General features: G+C 37.8%; 5 protein-coding genes and 1 pseudogene across 7 annotated transcripts; 3 read left to right on the forward strand and 3 right to left on the reverse strand.

The window, feature by feature from the left end:
- Nucleotides 1-874: 874 nt before the first annotated feature.
- On the reverse strand, nt 875-6,242 carry LOC140787545 (probable glucomannan 4-beta-mannosyltransferase 4). 2 transcript variants are annotated; one of them, XM_073136635.1, is made up of 10 exons: nt 5,796-6,242; nt 5,352-5,692; nt 4,776-4,874; nt 3,102-3,354; nt 2,494-2,604; nt 2,188-2,324; nt 1,987-2,100; nt 1,707-1,906; nt 1,351-1,545; nt 875-1,266 (listed from the first exon to the last, which is right to left on the reverse strand). In XM_073136635.1, the coding sequence occupies exons 1-10, from the start codon at nt 5,812-5,814 to the stop codon at nt 1,104-1,106; spliced, it is 1,632 nt and encodes a 543-aa protein (XP_072992736.1). In that variant the 5' UTR covers nt 5,815-6,242; the 3' UTR covers nt 875-1,103. The 2 variants fall into 2 exon arrangements, with proteins under 2 accessions (XP_072992736.1, XP_072992660.1); XM_073136559.1 differs by having other exon boundaries at nt 2,494-2,642; nt 3,107-3,354; nt 5,796-5,924.
- Nucleotides 5,926-7,907, forward strand: LOC140787665 (uncharacterized). Its single transcript, XM_073136764.1, has 4 exons — nt 5,926-6,455; nt 6,553-6,641; nt 7,092-7,244; nt 7,644-7,907. Exons 1-4 carry the CDS (start codon nt 6,356-6,358, stop codon nt 7,797-7,799), a joined length of 498 nt encoding a protein of 165 aa, XP_072992865.1. The 5' UTR covers nt 5,926-6,355; the 3' UTR covers nt 7,800-7,907.
- A 330-nt stretch (nt 7,908-8,237) lies between these two features.
- LOC140793840 (ribonuclease 1-like) lies at nt 8,238-9,274 on the reverse strand (annotated as a pseudogene).
- A 1,185-nt stretch (nt 9,275-10,459) lies between these two features.
- LOC140780473 (pentatricopeptide repeat-containing protein At2g02980, chloroplastic) lies at nt 10,460-12,519 on the reverse strand. Its single transcript, XM_073126057.1, has one exon. The coding sequence runs from the start codon at nt 12,467-12,469 to the stop codon at nt 10,649-10,651; it is 1,821 nt and encodes a 606-aa protein (XP_072982158.1). The 5' UTR covers nt 12,470-12,519; the 3' UTR covers nt 10,460-10,648.
- Nucleotides 12,520-13,360: 841 nt separating this feature from the next.
- Nucleotides 13,361-18,585, forward strand: LOC140780474 (probable apyrase 6). Its single transcript, XM_073126058.1, has 8 exons — nt 13,361-14,117; nt 14,579-14,691; nt 15,551-15,658; nt 15,950-15,992; nt 16,413-16,595; nt 17,286-17,383; nt 17,508-17,704; nt 18,080-18,585. The coding sequence occupies exons 1-8, from the start codon at nt 13,568-13,570 to the stop codon at nt 18,336-18,338; spliced, it is 1,551 nt and encodes a 516-aa protein (XP_072982159.1). The 5' UTR covers nt 13,361-13,567; the 3' UTR covers nt 18,339-18,585.
- Nucleotides 18,586-19,081: 496 nt separating this feature from the next.
- LOC140780476 (uncharacterized) lies at nt 19,082-23,278 on the forward strand. Of its 2 annotated transcripts, none has more exons than XM_073126060.1 (8): nt 19,082-19,252; nt 19,577-19,955; nt 20,258-20,329; nt 20,861-20,925; nt 21,085-21,241; nt 21,595-21,675; nt 21,835-21,924; nt 22,772-23,278. In XM_073126060.1, the coding sequence occupies exons 2-8, from the start codon at nt 19,707-19,709 to the stop codon at nt 22,892-22,894; spliced, it is 837 nt and encodes a 278-aa protein (XP_072982161.1). In that variant the 5' UTR covers nt 19,082-19,252; nt 19,577-19,706; the 3' UTR covers nt 22,895-23,278. The 2 variants fall into 2 exon arrangements, with proteins under 2 accessions (XP_072982161.1, XP_072982162.1); XM_073126061.1 differs by having other exon boundaries at nt 19,194-19,252; nt 19,560-19,955.
- Nucleotides 23,279-24,945: the final 1,667 nt, after the last annotated feature.

Raw genomic sequence — 24,945 nt, forward strand, 5'->3', positions numbered from 1 at the left:
CAAAGGAATGCATGGCCAAGCTCGTTCCTTGGTTGGGCATCGACTGAATCACCGGTGACGGCCCGGGCAAGTTGGGCGAGGAACCGGGCCCGCTGGGGAAGTACGAGGCAGGTGATGACATCGTGAAGCTTCGGGTGTAATTCGAAACCCTAAGCGGAGAAAATTAAAGAGGACGAGAAAGGGGTAGGAGAGGTGGAGAGGAAAAGAGGAAGGGAGCGTTTGTGGAGTAAGGAAAGGGTTTTCGCATGGGGGCCTAGCCGTCGTCGTCGGGACCGTCGCATCCAAAAAGTCGTCGCTACTCTCTTGCTTCCTCGGCGAGATGCACAAGATTGCTGATGGTGGTGTCGGGGGAGTTGGAGACAGGGGTGATGAAGAGGCTGGTATACTTATCACGGTTAAGCATTTTTCTTCATTGTCATTAGTCGTTTTATTTTAATCCAAACTTTAAGTGGGGACATTATAACAAAAATTAGTTTATGGGTCTCCGTAAAATTAGATATAGTTCTGGGGAATAGGTGTAATTAATAGTTATTTTTATTCGCACTAAATGATATCTTATTCCACGGGTAATTTATTTAGCTGGAAACTTATCTTCCCCCATTAGAAAGAACATGATTAACATGGTGGCCGACCTTTGAATGGACACGGTTTAATCTAAGCTCAAGCATAAGCGCATCAGGATACCATCTTCTAAAAATTTTGACCATCTTCTAAAAATTCCTCTAAAGATGCAAAAGTAGCATCTTGATGTGCTTATGTTAGTGAAAATTAAAACCATTAATATAGAAATACAAGCATATATAAATATGTGCTGCTCCTTAAGCTTTAAAAGGTGATAAATTAATGTTGTCAAGCAATTAAACTATGAATGCTATTTCTCAAACGAACTAAAATTTCAAGTGAAAACCATGGTACTACAAGCAAAGTAGTGTTCGACTGTTTGCTCTGCAATTTATTTAATATATAAACAGACACTGAAGGAAAGGCTCTCAAAAGAATAGCTAGCTGTCGTGAAAAGTACATACCACTGCATCTACTAAGAAAAAACTAGGGAAAGAATTGAGGAAGTTACAGAAATGCAATCAAGTAATGGTGTGGTCTTGCTACGAATTGGTGCCCGAGGTGCCGACGTAACCAAATCCCATGACAATGAAAGCAATTGCTTGGAGGTAGATGTACACGTAGTAATAGTTATTTCCAAACGCGAGATTATATGAAGCACAGATCAGGAGAAATATTGCAAGTACGAGCTCCAAAACGGTGACCCTGTTTACGATGGTGAAGCGTACATCATTATCAGTACGCCATTCTTTCTATATATATAGTTATAGATGAACCAAGTGTGCTCACCTGTCAGTACAATTAGTTTGGGTTGTTTCAGTCAAAGTGATCACAAGCTTCTCCCTGAGATTGTCTCCTACCTTCTCTGTCACTACCCACTCATTGACATTTGCTGTCTCGAGTAAACCAACCATGGCTGCTGTCATCCGGTGCATGGACATGACATTCTCAAACAAAATCCAGAAAGGCATCATATGGAGAGAGCTGTAATGGAAAAGATTAAATTCTAATTAGAAATAAGTTTCTTTTTTTCAAAAAGAAAAAACATCACACACACACACACACACACACACACACACACACACACACAGATAAGAACACAGATAGTTAAGGTGGAAATATGAAACTTCCAATAGGAGCCAAACCTAGGATTTCTTATGGCATTGAGAATGGTAATTGCTGTAGGGATATAGACCAATCCCCATATGGGGATGCTGACTTCTGGAACCATGACAGATATCGGAATGACTACGCAGTAAAAGAAGAAGGTAACCATGGGAGCGATGATTCTTCGCACGAAGAAAAAGCTGTACAGTACGTGGAGCTTCTTCCACAGGGATACTTCCTACTTAAAGTAAGAGAAGCTGTTACAAAAGGGATGTCTCTAGATTTATCCTCAAAGCTAGGATATTCTGGAAGATTTACCTTGTTTATTACAATGTCCCATGCCATTTTTCTGAAGAGATTGGCAGCACCACAAGTCCACCGATGTTGCTGATGACGATAAGCTTTGTAAGTACTCGGAAGTTCACTCCTAACCTGCGATAAATTGTGGCATCACATGTATGTAGTAGAGCTACATTTCATTTACAAAGAACAAACTTGATCTAGGAGAGAAGAACATACTCTGATATCACCAACATATAAAAGTTTCCAACCCTTTAGACTTGCTCGAACAGCCAAGTCCATATCCTCCACAGTAGTGCGATCCTTCCAACCTCCTGCTTCATTGATAGCTGATACGCGCCACACACCAGCAGTCCCTGAACACACGACCATGTTGTAATTAGCTTTCCCCAATTTATTATGTCACTTGGATAAGATTGTGCTGTTCTATTTTTATTTGGCATTTTATGATCACAGAAAGCTTAGTTAGTCAAGAACGATTAAGCTGTATACACTAATGATCTGGTATTGAAATGGGTAGTTTACCGTTGAAACCAAAGAAGGCATACGTAGATGAGCCTGATTCTTGCTCTACTTTGAAGTGATAATCTAGTGACATCTTCTGTATCCTTGTCATCAGGCAAACATCATAGTTCACTGCAAAATCGCCCCGCAAAGGCCAGGTCAGGAATATCCTGTCAATTAGAAAGAATAGATCAGAATGAATAAAAGGTTTTTCCCTTTAATGTTTGTATTACGTTGCAGAAGACACGCATATGCAACTTCAGATTGCAACCTGCTAGGCTAGAGTACTATATCTCATTAGCTATTTGCTTGTTTTTTATGGGAATGCAAATTGGTAGAATACTATTACAGATAAAATAAAAGAGTTGCAGAATCTATTTTTCTAGGTCTTAAGTAAACTTCTTAGTCTGGTGTGTATTATACAAGTTCCTAGCTGTTGTACAGTTGCAGCTCTGCCTATTTTATAAAATTCAAAGAAAAAAATAGTACCTTAGTATTAAATTTTCGAACCATCTCCAAATATTCCCAGAAAAAAAATCATTTTAATTTTAAAAGCAAATGAAAAAAACAATAAAAGAATCATGCTACATTTGAAAGACTAATTGATATGATGAGGAAAACTTGTTTACCGAACTCCCAACGTGCTTGCACTAGAGCAATCTTTGGATTGTGGACAAGGAATGGAATAGTTTTTAAGAGGAAGTCGGAATCTGGTTGAAAATCAGCATCAAAGATTGCAACAAAGTCACACTGTTGGGCATAATAATGCTCCATGCCTTTCTTCAGGGCTCCTGCTTTGTACCCTTTCCTGTTGCATCTAACCACATAATCTATATTTATTCCTTTGCTTGCCCAATTCTTGCATTCAATCTCCACCATATTCTGTATTCAGAAAAAAAATTGCCAGATATATATAAGGAGTGATCCAAATAATACGTTTTATAAGAAGATAAAAAGAAGGCATATTAAGATTAATCCAAATTTTACATTTTATGAGGAAATTTTTTGCTAATCTATGTTGACTTATAGATTAAGAACTCTATTTCTAATTTCATATAATCTCTTATCATGATAAAGGTTGTAGCAGAAAAAAGATTGATCTGTGATTTGGATTCTATCATGTGACAAATAATTATTATACTTTGTACTTAGTTGCTTTTACAACACGAAGGCGTGACAATATGCACCCTGTTTCCCCCGTCACTCTTAACATCATGAGTTATATCAAAGTACTTTAAGTGTGGTCCAAATTATGATATGATTTACATTGTTTACTTTTTCTTTTCTTTTGACTATTTTGGAAAATAAAACTTCCAGCATCCAGATTCAGCAAAAGTTTAGTTAGCCTGCCCATTTATCACGGTGTGTTTTCTCACTCAGTCTGTTGGGTAACGAGATAGTTATTAAATAAGATTAAATCTATTTTACTCTTCTGTATTTATACTTAAAATTACTTTGCCTCTTGTACTTTAAAAATTTTCAATCCAGTCCTTATACTTATAACTAAAGTGAAACCATTAATTTTTCTATTAAACTTAATTAAATAAAATAAAATTATTTAAAAAGTTATGGTAGTCAATTAAATTTAACAGAAAAATTAGCAATCTCACTTTAATTATAAATACAGAGACTAATTTAAAAAAATTTAAAATATAGGAAGTAAAGTAATTTGAACATAAATATAATATGATAAAATATATTTAACCTAACTAGAAACTGAGGATCATAGCTTCTAGAGTGGTCTCCAGCATCCACTAATAACTCAAATAAGTCCAACTAATGCAACTTGTTTTCATGAAATGAAAGGAAACCATCAAGGTTTTTATAACTTTCCATATGCTTCTGACCACCAACCCCACTTGGAGCATTTGATGTTAAGACAGCACAAATGACCTCATGATTCGACAAGAGAATTGCTTACTCATAGATAACTAATTAACCCAGCTCAGCTTAAACCTGAAAGTGCGACTTAAGCATCCGGATAAGGGAGAGCATTTGCTACTTGCATTATAATAAATGCATGCTTGTAAGTTAGATCTTCATAAGACCAATCTTTATCTACTTAATTCTTTTATATAAAACCATCAATATAGTCTCCTCCTTCTTGGGCACATATACATTAATTACATTTCAAGCTGTCAGAAAGCAACATGATAGCCAATTATCGTATGGTTCCCTAAAACTTAAATCACACGGAGATCTCTGGATACTTGCGTGCAAATCAAGGTAAAAACTTAATCTATGACCGTTAAGGAAAAGTCAAGGCAGCAAATCATTCATCAGATGGTGTTTGTGGAAATTACCTTAATAATCGGGTCGGTGGAGTCGTCCAAAACTTGTATAATAATCCTGTCCGGAGGCCACGTGAGCGCACAAGCCGCTCCAATCGACAAACTGTACACCTGAATCAGTAATAACAAGTCTTTTACACATTAAAAAGGAAAAAAGTACAAGTAATAGTTTTTTACGTTTTAAACCCACTACTTAAATCTAATTTATTTTAAGTGCATTCCTTAAATCTAACGCGCACACACGTATAAATAAAGCATTTGCAACAACAACAAAAAACCGTAGGTTTTATTAACAAGAAAGTTTATTTATAATCCTTGATCTTAAACAATGAGGATATTATATGCTCAATTTTATTAAAACCTAAGATTTTTTTTATGCAAATAGTCATATATATGTTCAAATTATTTTTAACAGATATTTTGAGACATTTAGTTAAAAAAAGGACGTATGTATATATAAAGGGAAAAAGAATTAAGAGTCTTTATCATATTTCAATGTTTGATGGTTCTCATTACCAAATTTTAGAAATATATACGTTTTAAATAAATAATTTTAATTAGAAGGTTGTAAATGTAGAACACTGATACCTCCTTCTCATTGTACATGGGTATCTGGACCAGCACCATAGGATACTGCAAGCTCCCCTTCTCCTCATCTCCTCCTCCAAAGGCCTCCCATTTGTATCTCTTCTCCGGCTTCCATCGGAATAGCTTCACCCCAAGGCTCACCGCGCTCATGTACGCCGCCTCGAACACCAACATGAACGACATCGCCATACAAATCACGATCGACACGCTCAACACGGGCGCGATGGCATTCGATCGCAGCCATCGCCATATGAGCTCGATCCGATTGAGGGAGATCTCGCTATCGTACAAGGATTCGAGGCATCGGGAGATGGATCCTCGGAGATGGAGAAGTACGTTCTCTATAGCGGAAATTATTCTTGTTATATGTTTTTTTTTTGAAAGAAGTGTTAGAGAAAAAGACACAAACAGATTGTGTACATTTGGGGGAGCGAGAAGTTTTACCTCCAGCGGATGCCGCCATTGCCGTGGGATTTGCTCTGGGAGAAAGAGATGGACAGAGAGCTCTTCTCTCTTTGTGAATAGTGGACTTCTGGGGGACACGTTTTAAATCGGTTTATCTAACAGCGTATGAGGACGCTAGGACGTGGTTTCTGGCTGCTAATCCTTGTTCTTTTCTCCAGATCGATGCTCGAATAGGCACAATCGGGGCCCACATATGGATTTCCTGCACCGACGTTTGTAGAAACTTTCTGACTCTTCTTATATTATATAGCCAATTTCCTGCACTGGGAATGCAGGGAATCCTCGCGAAATCAGTAGGTAGCGACTTCGTCGAATCCTTAATTGAGTCCCATCGAATCGATCAATAATTTTTGGATGATTAAAATCAATTGCTCAAATTTCGACCCCATACCATAACACAGAGATTCGATTCCTCTCCTTTTGAGCGCCTAATATTATGAGGCCGGCCTCTCTGTATATGGTATAGGCTGTTTGCCCGTCACCTGTTCGATAATATTCCTCCTTGAAAAACTGTTCGCTTTTACCCTGGCCTGGCTTCTATGGCTTTGCTTCACTCCTCATCGTTTCGTTTATGCCATTTTAGGAGGTCCTTAGTTCCGTTGTTTGGTACGGACCGCTTTATGTCCCCCTGCCAACCGAGTAAGTTTGAAGACTTCCCCGTCCTTGGGTTATGTTATGTTTACGCTTTGAGTTGTCTTCGTCCCAATATGGTACTAACTTTGTTTTGCTTTTGCAGGGCCCTCTCGTTTGTTTCTTAGGATTGAGGCGAAGAACAACACGCAAACGGAGAATCCAAAATCCAGAAACCGTCGAATGCGAAGAAAGGTACATTCAGTTTACTGGTTCGTTTTGCTGTAGTAATTCCAAAATTCTAGTGGGTTCCAGTGCAAGTTATCCGTCCATCAATTCAAAGAACAAATTTAGCGGCTTCAATTTGTATAGTGAGAAAAGGAGTTCAGTGAGAAGTTATAACTGCCATTTTCATGATGACGGCAAATTCATAGTCGTCACTCTTGTGCAAAATTTTAAGATTAGATTGTTGGATTGCCATATAGAGGGGTTTATGGCTCGCTGCAGGTAATTCAACAACATTCTTATTTGGGGCATTTGGAGAGATTTTTCCGTTATAGTTCTGATTTCTCGTCTCTTATACAGTGTCATGTTTTGTAATCTTTTCTTTTCCTTGATTACCTTTATAGTTTTCTCGATGCCTCAATCTCATTTCTATTCTAATGAAATCTTAAATGTGCACTAATGTCATATCTGTTTCTGCAGTTCAATGGCACAGAAACAAAGCCAAGGCTATCGGTCTTTTGCTCAAACAGACAACTCTATGCCATGCTGGTTGATGACCAAAACAAGAAGACTCTCTTTTATGCCAGCACCTTACAGAAATCTATTTCTGGGGATCCACCCTGTAGTACCGTTGTAAGTTCATTTGTTTTCTTTTTGGTATGCTCAACTTACTCTGAGATCTATTTTGGGACATTCTTCTGCAAAATTCTCTTCATCTAAATCTACCGTTTCTTTTAGTGTAGTGTTCTTCCCAGTTACAACATGTTTCTTGATTTATAGTGCCTATTGCATATATGATCAGTAGATATATCAATAGCTCATTACTTTTTAGTGCCTATTGCGTTATACAATGTTTGTAGATAATTCTATCTGTGAGCTATTTTTAGCTAAGAGAACTAGACAAAATATCATGGTATGTGAGAATCAAGAGTTTGCAGCTTCCTTTTATCTTATTGCCTACTGTGACCATTATGCACCATTAAATAGTGCATTATGCCGCATGTTTAACGACTCTCTACATTTCATTGACAGGAAGCCGCTCAAAGAGTTGGCGAGGAGCTAATTAAGGCATGCAAGGACCTGAATATCTCCGAGATATCATCTTATGACCGTAATGGATTTGCTCGAGGAGAAAGAATGGCAGCATTTGAGGTTCCAATATTGCAACATGGATTCCTACCAAGATAACTAATTAGTGATCACTTGTGTATAACTGTTTACATACAGCAAGATATTATAATCTAGGTGTATGATATCCACGCTTGAATAACAGCTAAATACATTGTCTTCTGTAAATCTGCTCCCATTTAATGTGCTTTACCACTCTGATCTTGGGGTAATTTATTTTTTAAGGTTGGTGTGAAAAAAGGTTCACTTTAGCATAGTATAGAATTCTCGATACATGCAAGTCATGTATCCCTTAAACTTTAGGAAGATCAAACTAACAAGCCTCTTGAACTATGTTCGAGAGGTCTGGATGCAAGCAACTTAATGTAATCTGGCCTGTTGGATAGCTCAACATAAGCTACTATAAGCTATACAAACAGAGTAGCCCTCATCATTTATTCATTAATCTTTAAATCGGTACACAATCAGCTAAAGAATTCAACCTTCTTGGGGTAGAACTCAGAAGGTTGAAAACTCAACCCTAGAACTGCACTTGCTTCTCGGATACACCAGGCATTTGATGAACTCGTTCCCTGAGTTCAACACAAAGGTAAATCTGATACAGTTAGCTGTTAGCCTGATTCATCCCTGTTGCATTCTATCCTCGGGGTAAAACCCACAGCATTAGTTCTGGCATTCTTAATTTTATTCAAGCTGTAATATCCACCATCTGGTTCAATTCCTACAAAGATCAAGTGCTTGATGTATAGGAGTTTGTAGATTAAATACATGAAATAATATGTACAGATAAGTCATCAACATCCTTTCGAGCATTTAGGAGGGTATGAAGAAGATTAATCTAATTCTGAAGGTTGGTAGCTGTCTGGAAGTAGGAATGCTGGTCAAGAACTGACTCTGAGCAAGTGCCATGCTTGCCCCCATTCATGTGCCCAGAACTTCAATCCATCACTAGTAGGGCATGCCAGAGTTGTCCAATTTGCTTGCATCTGGGCAAGTAAATCCTTTATCTGCAAAATGATTTAGTCCAGACAGTTGTAGGGCTAACCATCAATTATCTCAATACATCGAATACTTCACTTTGTCTTGTAACTAATAAATATTCAGCATTCAACATGAACAAGATTGATGCAAAACAACAGGAAAAGATAACCATACCGAAGATTTTTTTGGGATCGCAATTTGATGGAATCGAGCCATTGTTATCCACAGGCCATGGATATCGAACTCTGCTGCTGGCTTTCCAGTATTTGAATAGCAACAACTTTGCTTGGCATAACAATCGGAACCAGGCCACTACATACAATCGCAACAATAAACGAGTAAATAAAGGTGTTCCAATGCATGAAGATCCTGCCAGTACAAGCTCTAATTTCAGATAAAGATTACAAGAAAGAAAAGTACGTGGAAATCTTTAGAGTTTATACCTGTTGAACAAGGCAGAAGAAGTCGAAATCCTGAGCAATGGATTGAACTACCAAAAGGGAAAGGCCTAAGAGAACAAGAGGTACTGAGGCTTCAATCTTCATGTTTTCCATCACTGAAAGTAGTGCAAGAAGTCTCATTTATAGATTCCATTGGCATATTGAATGATTCAAGAGGTTGATAGGACTCACGAGAATATCATAATTAGTCACGATTAAACGAAACAGGGCACCTTATTAAATAGGTTTATGATAGAGAACATTGTCAATTAAGCTGTCAGACAAAATTTTACGTCCTCGTTAATTTGTGGAATAAACTTTTTATTTCAGTATAAACCTCTTTATATTAGTATAGTAACTAATTAATAATTTATTTTAATACTAGTTTATCAATAACTACGTATGTTTTCTCTCATCTTTTGTCTAATATTTTTATATTTATCAATTATTATTTTATTCTTAAAAGATTTCGTTTTATTTATTCTCTCTTCTGTCTTTGTTCATCCATTATAAAAATTATTTTAATCATCTATCAAAATATCTTTTCATATCATATTAAGTGTAATAATTACACCACTGTATCAAGCACCACAATAATCTAAACCGATGTAAACTCTTCTATGCAAGTCTAAAAATTAAGTATAACTAAACCAGTATGAAAGTTGTTCTAAGTGAGCCTAGATAAGTTCTGTTCACTTGTCACCTGGGTGCAAAAGAAATCTTTCATTTTATACTTAGTAAGGAATATTTGTCTTTGATGATGCAGAAGAAGAAAGTACTTCTATTTGTACGTGCTATCATGTCTCAAGATCATTAAATTGTACGATATATTGGTAAAAAAAAACACTACATGCATATGTTTGGCGAGATGCATGGGATGCATGCAGTAGAGAATTTTATTTAAAAAAAAGGAAAAGCTTTAGAGAATATTCTTTATCCTTCTTTATTAATATGTAAAGGAGATTTTATCACGGATGATGTGATAAATACATTAGTATGATCCATTTTGACTCGATCAGTTCAAACTGCATCCCTTCCTTGAAAGCTTCGACCTTTTTGCTTTAATTTTGTCCACCTTTTCTTCGATGAACAATATGAAAATCCAGTGCTTGCAATTATAATTTATCATATAGGAGAGATTAGGAAACCTATTGCTACAGGTCACTGTCTTGCCAACCAGAATCTGAGTCTGAACACAGTAAAAACAAAAGCTATCCTTGTATGACTTCCATCTCATAGCATCTCTGTAAGCTACCCAAGCCAATTGGCAGCAATAGTTTTCATCAAACACTTAAAATATATTATGAAAAATGAAGTCATCAGTCTATCCAAGATCTGAAATAAATTATCGACATGCTCATAAGTCACAAATCTACATTGCTCGCAGAGGAACTTCAGCAAACAGTTGATACATTTTGCTTACAATTTGATAGAAAACATTACAAACACAGCATATGGAAAAAAAGAAAAAATTTCTTCCTTCCTTTCCTACCAGTAATCCCTGCACGAGCACTCACCTTTTTCAAACCGATGGAAGCGATTCAGATCTCTCAGAATTATCTGCCTGCCGAATACCATTGAAACTAGCTTCGCCATCGAATGGCAATCCCCGCAGACACGAAGGTTCTTAACAACACGGATGGTGGTTCCTGGAGGAGTGTTTATAAGTCCAAAAGCAATTGCCAGCTTCTCACTGTGGTACCTTAGGCTAGCCTCCTTCTCTTCCTCTCCCATGTCAACATGAAACACTTGAGACGTATCAGGGACATAACCAACAAACTTTAACTGCTCCACCACCTCATCAACCATTTTGTGAGCCTCTCTTGATTGCGGGTGCTTACCATCTCCAGAGAAGAATTCGTGAACCATATTGTTCACCTCAATTGAGCTACAGCCAGGCATCTTCACAACCCCTCGTTCACCCATCAATTTTCTTATTTGGTTCATATCCTCCCATCTCCCATTGTTGGCGCACATATTTGAGAGAATGACATAGTCCCCACCATGAGAATCGTCCAGCTCTAGAATCCTCTCAAACACACGCTTGCCAAGATCAACATCCCCATGCCCTCCGCAAGCTGATAGCAGTGTTCTCCATAAGATGGGTGTCGGTTTGATTGGTAAACCATCAATGAATTTGTAAGCCTTCTCAAGTTGCCCAGATCGAGCTAGCAAGTCCACCACACAACCATAATGCTTGATCCCTGGAATGATGCCATAGCCACGCATGCTATCGAAATACCGAAGTCCTTCATCAACCAAACCAGAGTGACTACAAGCATATAAGACTCCTACAAATGTGATGTCGTCGGGTTTAATGCCTTTCCTCTTCATATCTTCAAAAATGGAGATGGCTTCAGTACCAAGACCATGAACAGCATATGCCACGATCATAGCTGACCAAGCTTGGGTGTCTCTCGAAGTCATTTCCTGAAAGACACTGACAGCATCTTCAAGGCTCCCGCACTTTGCATACATGTCAATCAAAGCTGTGTTAACTTTCACATATGAACCAAGCCCATTCTTTTTTATGTACTCATGGATCCATTTCCCCAATTCTAGTGCCCCGAGCAAGGCACACGACGAAAGCACACTAAGCATTGTGACATCCGTTGGCTTGAGGCCCTTGGCTTGCATTTCCCTAAACAAGGCTAATGCCTCACTGGGCCGGCTATTCCTCACACAAGCTGTGATCATTGAATTGTAGGACACAACACAACACCCATCAGTCCGATCAAAGAGTGTGCGAGCAGCACGGATGTTGCCACACTCTGCATACATGTTTATAAGCGTCGGCCGAACAAAGATGTTCTCGACGACTCCAAGTTTCACCGCAATGCCATGTGCTTGTCTCCCCTCCTCTGCAGCTTTGGCACTGGCGCATGCCTTCAGAAGGGAAGGGAAGGTGTAGTCATCTGGAGACACACCAGATTCAAGCATACGGAGAAACATGGAAATCGATTGCATTGGTGTATGGGACCGGGAGTAACCCCTCGACATAGTGTTGAAGAGAACAGCATCCGGTTGGGGAATTCGGTCGAACAGTTGGTGGGCATAGTCCAAGGAGGAAGGGCTCGGCTGCACAGTACAAGAGGAAATGAACTTTGTGATGAAGGACGGATGATCTTGGAGTTGGGATTTGATGGCCAGAGCATGGAGCTGCTTTAATTCTCTCAAGGTGGAGCATTTGGAGAGAAGAGAGGAGAGAGGTGGGTGGGGCGTGTCTTTTGGTTTTGGAGTTGAGTTTGGGAAGTTTTTGTCTCTGGATTTGGCGGGAATGAGAGGCGTGACCGTTAGAGCTGAGCTCATTGCAACTGGACCCTGGACAGGCCAAAATTAAGAGGAAAATTAAAGAGATATTTCACAGAATATATATATATATATAGAAACGGAGAGAGATAAGGGAAGTTAGTATAAATATCTACTTGTAAGAGAGCGGATACTGTGTTTCCTTGAGTGCACGAATTTCGTGCATTAGTCCAACACCATACTTAGTCAAATTACAAAAAAAATAAAAAATTAATAAAAAAAAAAGGGCAAAGTAAACGGTCGTTTGCTGATCAGGAAGGTGGCAAGCTGAGGAAAGTTAAAAGTAAGTCAAGAAAATCCCATTATAATATTTTCTTTTTTCAATAACTACTTACAAATCTATATAAGTCGTGATCAAGGTGCATTTTTCCTTCATCGCTGAACGATTCTACGTAGCTCACAAGCTGGGGTTGGTGGAAGTAGCGCTGCAACTGCGCCTCGGTAGTTAGTCCGTCGTCATCTATCTGTCTGTTGGTCCAAGTCGAACCCACTGCGTGTACGTTCATAGCTTGGCTATTTCTTTTATTTATTTTTTTATTTTTAATCGATTACGATCTCATAAACTATATACTATACAAACTTGCAACCCATGTAATGATCTAATGGTTTGCTTGACTATTTCTCTCGCTCCAGTTATTACGTCACAACTAATTCTCCTCTGAAAAATTTCATTTTTAACCAGCGTCAATATTAAACATTTATAATTACTAAGAATTTTAGTAGAAGGCGAAAAAAAATTTATGTTGTTATATATTATACTCTTATTAGTGTAACGCATAGAAACAACTCCTAATCATATGTTAGACTCTAATTAGGTACTTTTCTCTATGTACACGTGTCCATGGAGAATTTCGATTGTTGTATATTTCGTCCAACCTATTTGATAGCCTAGGAGGCCTACCGTAGACTCCGGGTGACCAGCAGGCATCTCCAGGACCCCATATAAAAGCTTACCCCATTGAACCCTCCCCGAATCTCTGACACCGTCTTCTCTCCGTCGTCGTCGTCGGCCTCGTCGACGTCGTCGGAGGTCCTAGTTCTGTTCCCTTTTTCCTCTCTCTATCTTTGTCACAGACATCGGATCTCAATCCGGCGACCATGATCACCTTCCCCAATTCCCCATTCCGTCCTGTCCCACCTCGCTTCTCTCTCCTCTCCCGGATCTCGTCTTCCACGCCAAGAAACTCTCGCCGAAGCCTCATGATCTCTCTCACCTCCGCCTCCGTCGCAGTCGTCTTCATCGTTTACCTCATCGTCTCTACTAAAACCTCGCATTCTACTCGATTTGGGATTGTTATAGACGCCGGGAGCTCCGGTACTCGGATCCACGTCTTTGGTTACAAGAGCGAGAGGGGAGATTTTCCATCGCTGGATTTGGATAGGACGGCGGTGATGAGGGTGAGCCCGGGGCTGTCGTCGTACGTGGAAGAGCCAGAGAGGGCCGGGGATTCCTTGGTGGAGTTGATCGAGTTTGCGAAGGGAAAGGTGGAGAAGGATCTGAGGAGGGAGACGGAGGTTAGGCTAATGGGGACTGCAGGATTGAGAATGGTGGATAGAGGAGTTAGGGAGAAGATATTGGAGTCTTGCAGGAGAGTGCTGAGGGAATCTGGGTTTCGTTTCCGAGACGATTGGGCCACCGTGATACCAGGTGAGAGTTTGCGTTAGTTTTTGTTATTTCGAGGTCTTCATTGCTTAGATATGATTTTTGGGGGACAAAAAAAAAACTACTGTCTAGCTATTCAAGGTAGCCCTAGCTAGCTTTGATTGTTGATTGTAAGTTTCTAAGTTGCATGGATTCATGGGTAATCCATGATTAATGGTTTTCCATTCAGTTGTCATCGGATTCTCCAATGTGGAATAATCAAGTTGTGGGAGTTGTAGTATAGAAAATCTTTGTTCTCAAGTAGCTCAGAAAATGAAGAACCATGTTACTCAAATTCAAACTCCAATGATTTATCAAGAAATTAAAAAGAAAAAACCAGTCTCTTTTCATCTTTGCAAACCAGAAATCTGCTCTTGATAATAACTTCTCATGTTGTTTCCATTTTGTTTGCCAGAACAATCTCAATTTTAAAGATCATAAAGCTGACCTGCAGTAACTTGTTGCAGGTTCTGATGAAGGCATTTATGCTTGGGTTGCGGCAAATTATGCCCTTGGTTCCCTAGGAGGTGATCCTCAGAAAACCACTGGAGTAATTGAACTTGGTGGGGCTTCAGCACAGGTGTTTGTTTTTAGCCCTTCCAATCTTCCTTACACATATTCTTGTTGCTCCTAATAAACCTTGATACAATGTCTGCATGATCAAAAGAATTAGGTGTGGTCTGATTTACTGCATGAGAACAGCATGTTTTTTTAAGACTTCTTACTTAACACTGATTATATTGGATTCAAGTGAACATTTTGTTTTTTCACTCAATCATCATTTTACTATTAAGTAATTGGATAGGAAGAAATTCCACAATTAGGCTATAGATGGTGATGTGTAAGAACAAGATGTGCAAACCGTAAATAATACGATTCCATGCATAACTTTTGCTCCTCTATATTAACACTACTGAATCAATACATTCAATTGGACAGAAAACCAAAAAAAGAAAAGCTTATTTGAAACTATTAAATTAGAAAATATTGGCAACCCCGAGATATTATTGCCATTGTGGGCCAAAAGAGGAGTCCTGGTGATACTAGGTTGCAAAGAAAAAAAACTTGGGAAGCCAATTCTCAGCTGAATGACTTATGCAATAGATAATGTTACATTTTAAGGATTAATTTTCTTGGTGGCTGTCACTTTGACTGGTGATTGGGGCATTTAAAAGTGGAGGTATCTTCTTTTCATTTGAAGGAGGGGAGGGTTACATCAATGATGCTGTCCCCTGTTTGTGATTTTTCTCTTGGACTTCTTTATGTTTTTGGTGGTCATGGAGCTGATTCTTTTTTTCTCCTCACTGCTCTTAGCTCCTCTGTTTCATATCATAATTCTGAATATGTTAATTATTTTGAGTCAGAGAATTTTCTAATATAGTTTTGTTGATCCTTGATTGAGTTCTCTGTATCTTAAGTTCTTGTTTTTCTTGCTCCAGATAACATTTGTTTCAGATGAACCACTACCTCCTGAATCATCACATGAGCTTAAGTTTCAGGAAACCACATATAAACTCTACAGCAACAGCTTTCTTCATTTTGGCCAGGTGAATTGTGTGATGAAAATCAAAGCAATACCTTCAATTTTCAAACCTGTGATGTCTAGCAGTTTTTGCACTGATTAGCACAAATTACTATATCCCTAGTTCATTCTCGTTACACATGCTTGGTATATGATTAAGTTCTTCTGTTTTTCCCTCTTTTGAAAGTTTTTGTTCAAGGGTATGCACTAATTCAGGGTGTTCATATTGTTGGTTAGCATTGAATAATGCCTTTATGATGTTGTAATTTGTAGAATATATGTATAAAGCAGAGGCCTAACTCATTGCTTCTTGCAGAACACAGCATACAAGTCACTCCATGAAATGCTTACATCAGAAGGTATCATATTGTTAACTGCTGTTTAAATGTGATATTTCTTTTCAATAAGTAGCACAGCCACCCCAATATGTATAGAAACTATTATAATGGGGCATTTAGACACACACTTGCAGAAAGAAAGAAAAGATAATGACAGGACTACAGAAGCTTGTCAGCCTTGTTCCTTGAATTGTAATTTATTTAGATGTTTTCGTAGTAGCTAAGAACATTAAAAATTCAATTGATTAGGCTGCACTTAGCCATTATCTTACAGCTGTTTGATAAGCTTCTAGTTTTGAATTGCTGTGTAGTGGAAGAAAAGAAGAAGAAAAGGATCTATCCATTTACCTGGCACTATACCAAGAAGCTGGCAAGAAGTTATGATTTTTGTAAAATTAATATAGAGATCTTTAAATGTTCTTTTAATCAATACTACTGCAGAATCTGCAAAGGAGAGAAAATTTATAGATCCTTGTGCTCCTAAAAAGAATTCTGAAATTGAGGAACCATTAAGGCCGGCCACTGGTGCTTTCAGATCGAAGCTGGAGTATCAACCTGTTATTCATGCTGGTAACTTCTCAGATTGTAGGTCTGCCATTCTGATGCTTCTTCGGAAAGGGAAAGGTAAAATAATTTCCATTTTATCATCTATCTCTCTTATCCTTTTCTCTTCCATAGGCAAAGATACATATATCATGATTTATTAATTGAGGTGCTTCTGATGCTATGTTTTATCACTATATCTGTTGTCATTCAAATGCTTGGTAGTTCTCTTCTAAATTCATGACTTAGTGAATGGTCTTATCAGCTCTGTGGTTTCTTTTAGCAACATACAACATACTTAGAATGTTTATGCTTAAAAGTTAAATAGCATGTTTTAATAAGTTCTATGTATTTTATTTATAAAGTCTTACATTACTTTAGTATATTATCATGTTTGTCTTTATATTATTTTGAAAGGTCAGAATGTGTAGACTGTAAATTATTCTGCTTAACACAAGTGATATAAAGTTTTCTGAATCTCATATTCAGAGTTGCAGAAAGATTTAGAAAGTACTTTAGAATACCTAAATTTATCTCATTCTAAATAGGTTACCTCCCACTGTTGCTTTCAGTATATTTCATCAGGGTCTCCACAGTCTCTGCAGAAATTTAATCTCACTTTTGTATACCCATGCACTCATTAGCTTATTGTTTCTTGATTTGATCTTTCATTGTTAAGAGTCACAGTAGATATTATAACTTATAATCTTCCTCATTATTGATTTCTCAGGTTCTTCACTTACAATAGCTTTATTATTGTTTTGCATGTAGAAAATTGCTTGTATCAGCAATGCAACTTAGGATTAGCCTTTGTACCTGAGCTTCACGGGAGCTTCTTAGCAACTGAGAATTTTTTTTTCACTTCAAAGGTGCACAAATATTTTTTTTAATCCTGTTATTGTAGAGCTTTTTGATGGAAAGTTCACCTAGCCACTGATTGATCTTTCCTTCTTCCAAGCTTCTAATTGTTAGTCTAACTCTTGTTTCCACCAGTTTTTTGGGTTGGGTGCAACATCAACTCTTTCTGATTTAGCATTGGCTGGGAAACAATTTTGTGAGGGAGACTTATTAAAGCTGAAAGAGAAGTATAGTAATCTGGATGAGGAAGATTTATCACGGTATTGTTTCTCTTCAGCATACATTGTGGCCCTACTGCACGACAGTCTTGGTATTTCTCTGGGTGAGAGGAGGTATGTTGATCTTTCCTTGGTTTACAGGAGGGAATTATTAGGAACATAATTTGATTGTCATCAGAAACTACGCTTGTTTCTAGTTTTTAGCGTTCCATAAATGAACAACTTTTATGCCAGTTTTTTCTAACATTGTTACATATCACTGACACTTAAAACCACTAGACAATATGCAAAAAAATTATACTAAGGTCTTCCAAATATTTCTGTGAAGAGACGTGCAAAGGCAACGAATGAAACCCTATTATAATATATCTCGCTATAGGTTACATGATAAGAAGGCTGAGCTTAATAATCATAACTTTAGCCCTGAACATTTCTTCTGCTAATTTTGGTGGTAGATGTGATCAACACATTGTTATCTTCGTCTGGCAGGATTGAGTTTGCAAATCAAGTTGGAGACACCCAAATAGAATGGGCATTGGGAGCTTTCCTGATGCAAAGAGTAGCAACTGATTTACACCATGCAAATTGGATCACCTCAGTGATCCGTAATGACTTAGTACTTTTACTTTTGGTCGTCTCAACTTTGCTGGTTTTCTCAACATGGTTGGTGTCCAAATGGAGGAGACCTGAATTGAAGACCATATATGACTTGGAAAAAGGCCGTTATATAATCACTCGTGTTAGCTGATGATCTTTGTGCCCAGTAGGATATCAATCACTAGAGTAAAATGCCCCCTGGCTTTGTATCTAATGTATCATTTCGATTCATCATAATATCATTTTTCCCCACCTCATTCATAGAATTGAAAAACTGCAATAGTTAGGGGGGAGGTACAGACTACAGAGGAATCCCTCACTTTTATGTAAAGCCACTGTCCCATAACAATGACTAATGATAAAGAGTCCAAGGCAAGTTTGCAGCTTGAGGCCAAAAATATTTCACATAAAATACAAAGGACTACAACGTCTGTTGAAATGTGCACCTTTTTATAATGAAACCTAAAATAGCAGCTATACCTTGGAAAACATTTATGGGATACATTACAAGAGACTCTAAGAAATATCGCTAAACATAAAAATAAAAGCCTACAGCACTAAAGATTCTACCCATATCCAGACAAAGTTTAAATGTTGTATTCCAAAACTTTAATTAAGCTTATGAAATAACAAATGCATCATTAGAACAGATACGTGCGAGGAGTTTTAAAATAAAATACGAGGGCAATGGTCACAGTTGCTCGTTCGAGACCACGACTTCTGCTAATAGACGTACAGAACATTCGTGCAACCCTGCTCCATCTTCCGTAGTTAATCCTCACCCGCGTCCGCGATACTAAAATGAGAATAAAAATAATCGAGAGGGTATCTAAGTAACTTAGAACGCGACGCCGAAGTTTCAAACAAGAACGTTGACGAGTAACGTCCGTTATTAAACATTACAACGAGAAAACTCCTTGACAGTTTAACGGACGTTATCGCCCCTTGGGCAGCGTGACCAACGGAGTTATGTACTTGGTGTAGACGAATTCTTTCCTCTTGTTCCCCGAGGAGGAGGCAGCGAAAGAGGAGGGGAGGAGAGAATGGAGGCGTAGAGCTCACGCGGTAAGGCGATTCGGCTTCAACTTTCTTATCGATCCAGTGTTATCTCATTGAATTCTTCATTCTGATGATTTTCTGGGGAATAAATGCTTCATTTTCGTGTATATTGTGGTGCCATCGGCGATTCCTTCGGCCTTATTTGTGCGATTTGATCTATTGCGACTTTCATTTCTTTCTTCTGTTTCTGAACCTATTATGATGGTTCTTTTATGATTTATTGGTTTTGTAGGGTTCTGTTCCTTTAATTACTTGCTGCTAGGTTTTTTCTATGGCATTTTGGGAATAATTGTTTTGGTGATCGAAAGTTTAGGGCTTTGCTCTGTGTAGGTAGGTGGATCTGGTCACGTACTCGAAGATTTGCAGGAGTGAAGTAATTGGAGGTGTTGTAGGGGTAAAGACGTAGGAAAGGAGGAAACACTTGCCGTTATTCATTATATTTGCTAGGGAGGCATAGAGAATGGGAGATCACTTGGTATTGCATGTGGATTCTCTCTTAAAGCCTGGTACTGAGACGACTATGGAAGCCGAGAAAGGTTTGGTTCCAGCTGGTGCTTCTTCCCCTGAAGGAAGCCATGGTAAGGAGGAGGAGGAATTGGTTATCGGGGAAGAGGAGCCCCTCATTCAGATGGTGGAGTGCCGCATTTGCCAGGAGGAGGATCGCATTAAGAACCTGGAGACCCCATGTGCTTGCAGTGGAAGTCTGAAGGTTTCACTTTCTCCTATTTAATAATCTCTTATTTAGAAGGAAAACGAAAAAAAGATTTCTCTTTTTATTATATATTTCCTTCCTGATAGATAAAAATTGTTAAGCTATCTGATATAATTGATTTGTGGATTAATCTTGATCATAAATGTAGCACAATTTTATTTACCCTTCCACCTTTAAAGGATGTAGCATTGACTGTTTGAATCTTCTCTCAGGATGTAACATTGATCTTTTTTGTGCAGTATCATATATACTCCATAAATTTGCATATTGGTACTTACTGTGTGGCTGTTTTGATACAGTATGCGCACAGGGCATGTGTGCAGCGCTGGTGCAATGAGAAAGGAGATATAACATGTGAAATTTGCCATGAGGTTAGTACATATTATTTTTGTATGTGCACAATTTAATCCTTCATTTGATTTGTGGTACTGTCCATTTTGCTTCATTGTTCTTTTATGCTGGTTAGATAAGAATGGGGTGGTGCCTGCTAATAATTAATCACTGAGAAGAAACATTAGGATTTAACGGGTTGTTTGCAAACTTTTTGTTGAATATAAAGCTTTGTAGTCTGTAGAATGGCTGCAAGACTAACCATGCTTTATATTTAGAATCTCTGATAATTGACTGCATGCTTAGAAGATAAATATTTTCTAATTTCAAGTGCTTCAGATATATAAGTAGTGTTTCTATAAAAGAAAGAGCAGGAATAGCAACACTTGGATTTTGTAGTAAGTCTGTAGTTGTACAGATGATCTTTTAGGTTCAATGATAATATACTTCTCTGATGCATGTGATGAATCTTTTTCTGCCATAAAAGTGCATTATATGGAACTGTCAGACTATGTAGTATTACCACATCATCTTAATGACTCTAAATTTTTGTTTTCTAAAATGATGCTCAGCCATATAAGCCCGGGTACGCAATACCTCCCCGACCTCACCTAGATGAGACCACCATTGACATCAGGCAAGTTGTCTATATGTGCTGCTTCTATATTGGTGATGAATCTGAAATGATATTAGCTACTCTCTCTTTATGGTACTATAGTCAGTATTCAACTTTCAATTACAAGGTATATGCGACTGCAACAATTTAGTTGTAGCTAATGATCTCTTTGCCATGCAGTGGAGGATGGACTATCACAGGTACTCCTTTGGATTTGCGTGACCCTAGGATTCTTGCTGTGGCTGCTGCACAACGTCATTTCCTCGAAGCCGAGTATGATGAATATGCAGCTACAAATGCCAGTGGTGCAGCATTTTGCCGGTCTGTTGCTCTGATAGTAAGCACTTCTGAGCACTGGATAATTCTGTTGTTCCTTACTAATTAGAAACTGTGAAGTAACACAGAGTCAGTAACTTTGATAACTTGCTTGAAATACACTACCTACCACTTCCTTAGTATGAAAAACATGAAGTTTTTGGATTTAGGAGATGGCTGATGTATCTGAAGTTATTTATCTAATTTGTTCTACTATCTTTCCATTGTAATGATGTTATTGCATTAGGCAATCATTTTATGCTGTGTTTTCCATTTAATAGGGAAATTATAGGTAGATATTGTTGCAAGTTCTTTGATCTGAAGTACGATATCCTGATTTAAAGACGAACGCTTAATGGTCTTCCTTTGTTTCAGTTGATGGCCCTCTTGCTTCTAAGGCATGCATTGATCATCACAAATGGTGATGCAGATGATGACGCTTCCACTATGTTTTCTGTAAGTAGGGGATTCTATAACTCTTCCATCTGATATATTTTCTATTTCTTTCCTTCTATTTGACTTAGAAATGTGAATTCTATCATTATTTCTACCCCTTCCTTTTCTGGATTTATTTCACTTGCAACTGCTTATTAATATTCATTTGCTGGTTTACAGCTTTTTCTGCTACGAGCCGCTGGATTTTTATTACCCTGCTACATCATGGCATGGGCCGTAACTATCTTGCAACGTCGAAGGCAGAGACAGGTAGAATGAAGACAGAAATTTGCAGCTCCAAATGAATAACTATATGTGACTAATGAACTAACTATTTTGGCAATTCTGTGATGGAAGTACAATTGCAGAATTTATTAAATTAGATTGAAAAGGAAAGACCATTTGATGCAATTGCACAAGGCTCTCATGAAACATGCTACCTACCTTATGTTAATGAAGAGGCTACCTATATTACTAGAACATATCACATTATGGGGACACTAGGACATATAGGTCAAGTCCTAATCACGAAACCATGTGTCCACATCAAAAGGATGCTTTTAGAAATAGGGTAATGATCACACTGGTGTAGGAAAGAAGAAATCGACCAGTCAACTGATTATTACCTTCTAAATTAAAGAAAAATTACTAGTTTTGCTTGAATTAGCTTTTATCTTCCCTTTTTGACTAATGGCTTTTCATGTGGAGTCTTCTTTTCTAATTCTCTCTGATGTACTGTCATCTTGAAAAGTTAAGCTGATGGTTTCAACCTTCACATATCAGCTTAAGAAGAATTGTATAACCAAGAATCATCTACGCGATATTCTTGTCCTCCTTATATCTAGGGTATGCTAGTGTGTTGGAGTAGGTCTTGCAATTTCAGCTTTATAGCTGACCATGATATGGACTTTCCATAACATTTTTGCACCAAAAGAGGTCTTGATAATATAAAATCTGACGATATGTATCATGTTCAGCAGTGGCTTTACGATTTGGAGTGCTTTCTATCTTTGAATCTTGTTACATGTTGGTCCAAGTCTTAAGAGCAAGACATCTTGTTCGCATGTTTTTGTACTCTCTTTTCTCATCTGACAATGTTAGAGTTTTTATTTTTCAGGAAGCTGCTGCTTTGGCCGCAGCTGAAGTGGCATTCATTTTACAATCTGGGCAAGGTCGGGGCCTCCAGTTTACCATAGCACCTGACTCCCCTGCCACCCCACATCAAGAGCCACAACAATAGCACCCTCCGGTAGGTGAATGCCACTTCAGCCTTATTCTGTGAACCAGTGGAAAGTTGTTCACGTGTTCACGATCATCAGAAAAAAGTAGTGGCACCACATAAGAGAAGAATTTGCTTTCTTTATCATTTATAATTTCCATGTGCGTTTCCAGTGAGTAATTGAAGCAGGCTTATTGAGATCATTAAACTGTCATTCGCAGCGGTTGTCTCCAGCAGCTTTACTATGCACTGTTCAGCTGTTGTCCTGAATTATGTTTTTGTTGGCTTTATGGTTGTGGATTTGATCATGTATATATGTGCATCCTTGGAGTTTACAAGCTATTTGAACCCTTTTTGTTGTTTCATAATTAAGAATGAATGATGTAGTTGGCCTTCTGATTTCAATTCGATGGCTCTAAATGGATTGGTGGTTTGTTGTTGCATTTGCTAAAAGAGTAGTTCTGGAGCTTGCAATCAGCTTAACGAATTCCTAGTCAAGTGATGTGGATTAATTAAATTGAAACAAATGTATTTCAAAGTTAGTCATCCCTTTAGGAAATGAATATTTCTGGTTGTCCATGATAAGAGAGCCTAAGATGTGAACTCTATTGACTCAGATTTTTCTCTTCTCAGATTGTAAGTTTGTAGATTAATTATTGACTGGAAAAATGAGTTAGTATTTTTAAGAATATAAATTGGACAACGGGGTTAATATTTAAAAAAATATATAGTCTACAAAAAAAAACTTAAATTATATGCATACAAAACTCTGATAAAAAAATTCATCAAATACTAGAATCATGAGTTAACTTGGATTTTGATCAGGATTTTGAAATATAATTCTTTTTTAAATCAAAATTTTGATATATAATTCTAGTTGTGCATTGTGTATTCTTTGAAGTGATCTATTCCATCTGATAATTGTAGAAAATTATTTCAGTTTCCAGTTTAATTGCCTGTCTCTCTCTCTCTCTCTCTTCTTTCTACAATTAAAACTTTGACTTAGCTTCTTTAGCTTTTATGTCTTCATAAATATGCCGACTTATTCTCCCCTTACATACCACTCTCAAAATCGTTCTTCAATGTGAAAAGTTCATCCAAAGCAGCAGCTAGAAGCAACACTGATTTGGATAGACAACAATCATTTTCAAATATCAAATTGGACGATTTCGTCTCTTCCTATTTATTACACTGCATTGGCATCTAATGGGCTTCCTCCCAATAATTCAATGCCCATCTATTCCCTGATATTGAAGGAAGGGAAAGTTTGATATCTAATGTGTGGGTCTTAAATTTGAGTTGCTCTCAAACGAATGAACCCTTTGTTTCCACGTTACCCACTTACATCCATGATCCATCACCATGAATTCATGCCACAGTAGAGATGGGTTGGATGTTCATTGGATCTTAGTTGCATAACTTTTTGCCTGCCCAATTAGTTTGGAATTTCTGTGACAGAATTAGTTTACCAGGAAGACGATTCTTTAATACATCATCTTCTCTTTGGCCACTGCACTTATAGCTCATCTCCTGGACATCATCATACCTTGTGACAATCTCAAACACTGAACATAACCTTCACTTGGACTCATTCATCATGAAGGGGGGAAAAAATAATTGATTAAATGCAATATAAACCAGTCCAAAACTCTATGAATTTGGAATTATTGAGCTTAACAAAACCGACATATTCCTCCTCCTTTAAAAGTTATATATAATATATATGCAAACAACAAAGAAGCACTTTTCGGTATTAAGGCACTTTTAAAGAAGACAATGACATTTGAGTGTATTCCTAACATTTCTGTCACCAGTTGGAATTAAGTAGAACCCATGGGGTATTTTGCAAATTTGCCCAAAAATTATTAACTAACGCTTTATATTTGTTGATACCATTAAGATTGAAGCATATAATTAATTTGGCTCCGGCCTCATGTTCGGGTCGGTTCCGGATCCACATTGGGTAAATCCGACCCGGCCCGTTTGCAATCTTAATCAATTAATCACATAATCTTGGGGTTGTGATCCTCCATTTGCCACAAATTGCCGAATGTTAGGTAACAAGAATATAT

This window comes from Typha latifolia, chromosome 1 (assembly GCF_019914945.1).
Source record: "Typha latifolia isolate L0001 chromosome 1, TyphaL0001v2, whole genome shotgun sequence".
Lineage (NCBI taxonomy): Eukaryota > Viridiplantae > Streptophyta > Magnoliopsida > Poales > Typhaceae > Typha > Typha latifolia.